General features: G+C 36.4%; 1 protein-coding gene and 1 non-coding gene across 2 annotated transcripts; one reads left to right on the forward strand and one right to left on the reverse strand.

Moving 5' to 3' along the window:
* The first annotated feature begins 45 nt into the window (after positions 1–45).
* On the forward strand, positions 46–930 carry LOC101291458. The gene is made up of 2 exons (XR_185150.1): positions 46–396; positions 517–930. It is a non-coding gene; the product is annotated as an uncharacterized LOC101291458 (transcript).
* Positions 931–1628: 698 nt separating this feature from the next.
* On the reverse strand, positions 1629–3847 carry LOC101291751 (protein arv1 homolog). The gene is made up of 9 exons (XM_004306555.1): positions 3729–3847; positions 3594–3641; positions 3414–3503; positions 3274–3319; positions 3093–3175; positions 2914–3008; positions 2410–2476; positions 2232–2304; positions 1629–1938 (listed from the first exon to the last, which is right to left on the reverse strand). The coding sequence occupies exons 1-9, from the start codon at positions 3813–3815 to the stop codon at positions 1838–1840; spliced, it is 690 nt and encodes a 229-aa protein (XP_004306603.1). The 5' UTR covers positions 3816–3847; the 3' UTR covers positions 1629–1837.
* Between the last annotated feature and the right edge of the window lie 1602 nt (positions 3848–5449).

The following is a 5449-nucleotide window of genomic DNA, read 5'->3' on the forward strand; positions in this document are numbered from 1 at the left end:
TGATGTCATAAGCAGTTCCTTAGAGGTGGAACTTTCTCTGTTAACATTACTACCCGTGTCCGTTGCTGAGACCGTCTTGTCAATATTATTACCCATATTCCTTCCTCTGATCAAACGTCAGGTCCACAGTAGTACTGGTATTTGTTCCTCATATCCATAGTTTTTGAATGTCCTAAAACAAGGACAGAAGTATCCATATCCATCTTTTCATCTCCGTTGGTCAATCCTCAAAATCACCAATAGTCATTCCTCAAGCAGATAGTCTGCAATTAGTGTGTCCCTAAGATCAAAGGGCATGCGCAGAACATCAATATCATCCAATATTGATGAAAATCAGAATTTGGAATGGAGGCGCTCATAGCAGAATCCGACTGCAGATCGGCACCACTAGCCAAGGTGAGATAATCAATATATGATAACACTAAAGAACCCTTTCTTTCTCGCAGTAAATAAAATTTTATTCTGAAGCTTTGAGGTTATTTGCTACATTCCTTTACTACTGATTTATGTTTACAGGTCGGTGAAGATGCAGAGGCCTTATATTGCTGTTTATCTTTCCAAAAGAAACTGCATGTCCTGAAAGCAGACAACAGTTCAGAGCTGGCAGCAATTTAAAGGATTCTTTCATTTTCCAGGAAGCATCTCCTTTCAATCCGTAGGACATACGGACCGAGTTCACAGTTCTGGCCTGAGAGGCCACTATGGAAAGCACAACTAGTGTATAGCTGCTAATCTGGCAGTATTACATAGAAGAGAAAAAAAAACTGCAGCAAAGGCTGCTGAAGTCTAGAAGACATGAATGATAATCAGTCAGCAGAAACCTGTCTGGTTATTAAAAAGGAAGTTTTAGGCTCCATCCTTTAATGGAGTAGCCTAAGAGGCCACTATGGGCAAAACAACTGTTGCATAGTCGCTAATCTGAAAGTCGAATTACATAGCAGCAGCTCGAGTAAGGCTGCTGAAGTCTTGAAGACATCGTTAATAGCCAGACAGCAGTATTCTGTCTGGTTATTAATAAAGAAAAAGTTTTGGGCTCCATCCTTTAATGGAGTGGGAGTTACTATCATTTCCTATATGTATGAATACTATTACAGGTGGGAGAGGCCTTAAGACTAAGAGTCTGACCCATGTCTACAACCAAAAACTGTATTGATGTTCATATTTCTCTTGTTTGTATTACCCTAATGTTATTGTACATTTTGTTCATTATGAAGCTTTATTTTTCAATGGAATTTTGTTTATTATATTCCCTCTTTGTATTTGAACTCTCAACATATACAGGTTTCTAATCACTCCGTTTCCAACAGAAAACGGCCATTTCATTTAGTCTGCAATGAGCATCTGTAATACATTTCCATGAAATTTGTGGGAAGGAGACAACTAAACTATAGTCCTGGAAGAGGAGAGATCACTAGAATACTGACTTCGGGCATTTGGATATGTCATGGCTACTCAAAAAGGGAAAAGGAATTAGGTGTCATTACAACAAGGATGCATCTTGCTCATTACGTAAGTCTAATGGATTGGTTCAACTGTACTTTATTTCATAACAATGACCAAAATTGCAATGGTTTAATTGTAAAATGCTAAAAGATGCAAATATGAAAATGTAAGGAGAAATGAAAGCTATCACAAATTGATTTCATCACTGAAACAAGTTATATGTTTACTACATCATATATAATACAGCACTCACATTAATTATCTGTCACTGCCTCTTCCTTTGCAGGAACAACAAAAACAATTTTCAAAAATGCCGCCTTTCTCAAAGAAAGAGATTTCAGACACAACACCGATAGAAGTTCTCTCCTATAACGACCAATATGTCAGGAAAATCTCAAAGTTCCCAAGTCCAGCACCTTTGTGTTACTAAAAACTTAACAACATGAGCACTGAAGCAGGCTGCTATACATCTACTCATAGCTGACCGAGTTATCACTGTTTCACCCAAAGAAGAAAAAGAAAGATGTTCAATTGCAGTCGCCATCCAAAGATACAAAGTTTTGCACATGGACAATTTGGGAAACGCCATGAAAACATAATATTAGCTAATGCACACCTCCACATCAAATCATGGAGAAGTATCTATTTACGTCATGAATATTATATTACAAAGCAGAAACTACTTGAATATATGCATTTAGCAGATACCAGGCATAAATAGCGATGTATATATTGAAATTGAAAACTGTACAATGATATCCAAGACTGTAAAATCTTTATCATCTGACCTTTGAGTGCCACAGTGTTGGACGATAATACAAATAAATCAATGATCAAAATCACAGAAGGACATTCCCAGACCTGTAGAAGGGGGTGATTGAATTAGATTAGATATGGAGTCCAACCAAGTATACTTGAGGAGAGTGAAAGGAATTAGAAAAAGAAACAATCAGATTTGAAACATACCATCATTGCAATTAGAAACATCTTGAAGTAACTTGAAATAAGTATTGCCAGCAGAAGGTCCTTGTACCTATGTCAAAATACACAGAATCATATAACGTGTACACCATAACGTATATGTTATGTGCCAACAAGTATGAAATAAAGCTTTGTCACAGCAGCCAAAAAGATTACTGTTATATTCATTTAAGCCAGGAATAGGGTGATAACAAACCATTGTCCTTGTATGTTCTGCATTACTTTTCTTCAATTAACTTCATACTGTGTTGTTTTAGACTCTGACCAAATTCTCACTAATTCTTAGTTTCACCATATTTGTGGGTATCCACTATTGAGTATATCCTCAACTGGTCACAAGTTAAAGATTTTAGAAGCAATTATCCATTTCAAACTTCTCAGTCAAATGATTAAGATACTAGTGCTTTCTGAACTACTTCTCACAAATACAGGTAATAAAGGATGCCAAGATGCCAATTCATTCTGATAAATATGACCAAGAAACATTACCCGAGTGATCTACAGAATGTACTGAAAAGAGCCCTCGTAGCAAGCAGAAAGGTAGAAACAAACAAGAAATTCCCAAAGACAACATCCATGAGCATCTGAAACGAAAAGATCTCCAACCCATCACAACACACACCATGCTAATCTCAAACACATGAAATCTAAAAAAAAAATATACCTACATTTTGAAAACTCCAAAGCAATGAAGCAAAGCTCATAGACAAACCCCATTCTTCCTTGGTCCTTTCCAGAAAGAGACTCCTATCTTTAGTACATAGCTAAGGCACTCAATGCATATATTTCGACACATTCATAAACGAAATGAAAACAAACTTCCCAAAATCATAAACCCAAATAGGATACAAACATCCAAAAGAAGAAACCCCAAAGCTGACTTCCACAACAAACCCTGCAAATAGTATCAACAAATCATCATTACTCAAAAACCCATTAACCAAAAACTCTAGTACAACACTCTACACAACACTAAACAACTTCAGTACCTGAAAGGCGGGAGCTTGAGGGTCGATCACATTATATAGCAAATGGGTATAAGCTTTCTTCTTGTGCAGAATCAAATCAATCAGAATAATCTAACAAGAATTCAAAAATAAATAAAAATTCAATCTTTGTTGAACTGTGAATACATATACGAAGAAACAAACCAAAGATAGAAACTTTACTATGGGCTCGCACTCGATGTACTCGTCCGCAACTGCCTTGCAATTACCCTGATCACAGAAATCGAAACCCTTTATTTACCTCCGGTAAAATCAAAATGGGTTTTTTTTTAGATTTGGTAAAAATTGAAACCTTACGCATTTCATGAGTCGAATGTTTCCGGGTGAGTATTGAACGAAAAGCCTCATCATTCTTGCTCCACATTCCACACATCGATACTCCATCAGCTTCAGACCCTTTTCTTCTTCTTCCTCTCTGGTTCTTCTCAGTCTGTTTCAATGGCGCCACAGTCTTCTTATTTTTCTTTTTTGATGAGAAAGGTCATTATTACCCCTTTTTATCCGGTGTATTTACAAAAGCGTTTCTGGACGTTTCCGGACATCTCCAATGACCAGGAATGGAATTGAGAGTGGTGTAATTGATTTCGGGATGGATGAATTTCAGCGTTTACTAACATGTCAAGGTATTAGAATGGATATGGGTCCCACTTACTTATCAAGAATCAATTCCTAACGAAACCCTTTATTTGATACCCCTTATTTGGTATCAGAATCAAGGTAATGGAATCAATTTTTTCTTCCTAAAATATCCTCACATAATTATAATATTTCTAAATTACTCAACCCTAAAAATATATATTGTATTGTAAGGGTATTTTAAATTCATTTTTTGTAGGGGTATTTTAGTAATCAAACTAGTTTTAATTCTGATTTCATATGATAAGTAAACAACATCAATCGTAATTAGTTTCATTCATGTTTTGATTTCTTACGGTAAGTAAACAGTAGAATGGTATGAAATATTCTCATACCGATTCTTGTTGATACTGATTGTTGTTGATACCGATTGTTGTTGATACCGATTTATGATAATTTCAATTCCAAGTTAATAAACGTGCCTTGAGCTTCCGGCATTTTTGAGACCAGTTTATCAACCTTCGTAGCACAGCTTACACACTAATATGGCCGGAGATAAACAGATATTGCCAGAAACGGCCTAAAACATAATTGTAAATAAACCGGAATAGTGGGGAGAATGATGACTCTTTATATGTTTCAGCTTTTTTTTATTTTTCTTTTTTGAGGCGAAAGGTAAGTACTACCCCTCGTATTTGGTGTATTTACATAGGTGTTTTCAGACGTTTCTGATGCGTCTCCGATGAGTTTTCGGCGTTTTCGAGACCAGTTTATCAACCTCCAAGACACTTTGTACGTGTTGATGCATGTGGCCAGAAATTGCCGTAAATGGTCGGAGATTGCCAGAAATGGCCGAAAACATAATCGTAAATAAACCGGAATGTGGAGGCAATGATGACTTTTCGGATGTTTCGGCTTTCTTTTTTCTTCTTTGAGGCCAAAAATCAGTATTACCCTCTTGTATCCTGTTTGTTTATATAAATGTTTCCGGACATTTACGAGCGTCTCCGATGTGTTTCCGGCGTTTTAGAGATTAATTTATCAACCTCCAAAGACCGTGTAAGCGTTGACTTGGCCATAAATTCTCAGAAACGTCCGAATACATAATCATAGATAAAATGGAATAGTGGGGACAATGATGACTTTTCATATGTTTCAGCTTTCTTTTTTCTTCTTTAGGACAAAAACTCAGTATTATCCTCTTGTATCTGATGTATTTACAGTGGCATTTTCTGACGTTTCAACGTGTTTCTAGCATTTCTTTAACCAATTTATCAACCTTCAAGGCATTATGTACGCGCTAAAATGGCTGTAAATGGCCGTAGACGGCCGGAGATTGCCGAAACCAGCCTAAAACATAATGGTAAATAAACAAAAAACATGAGGGCATAAATGACTTTTTGGTGTTACCCAATTTGGGCTTTTTTTCCTCTTGAAACGTT

The sequence above is a fragment of the Fragaria vesca genome, linkage group LG7, assembly GCF_000184155.1.
Source record: "Fragaria vesca subsp. vesca linkage group LG7, FraVesHawaii_1.0, whole genome shotgun sequence".
Classification (NCBI taxonomy): Eukaryota; Viridiplantae; Streptophyta; class Magnoliopsida; order Rosales; family Rosaceae; genus Fragaria; species Fragaria vesca.

Excerpts from the sequence above, each read along its gene's own strand:
- LOC101291751 (XM_004306555.1), bottom strand. The coding sequence starts at position 3,815 with ATGGAGTATCGATGTGTGGAATGTGGAGCAAGAATGATGAGGCTTTTC. Across the intron at positions 3,504-3,593 it reads ACATCGAGTGCGAGCCCATA|ATTATTCTGATTGATTTGAT; the intron begins GTAAAGTTTCTA and ends AATTCTTGTTAG. Across the intron at positions 2,305-2,409 it reads TGTTTCTAATTGCAATGATG|GTCTGGGAATGTCCTTCTGT; the intron begins GTATGTTTCAAA and ends CCCCTTCTACAG.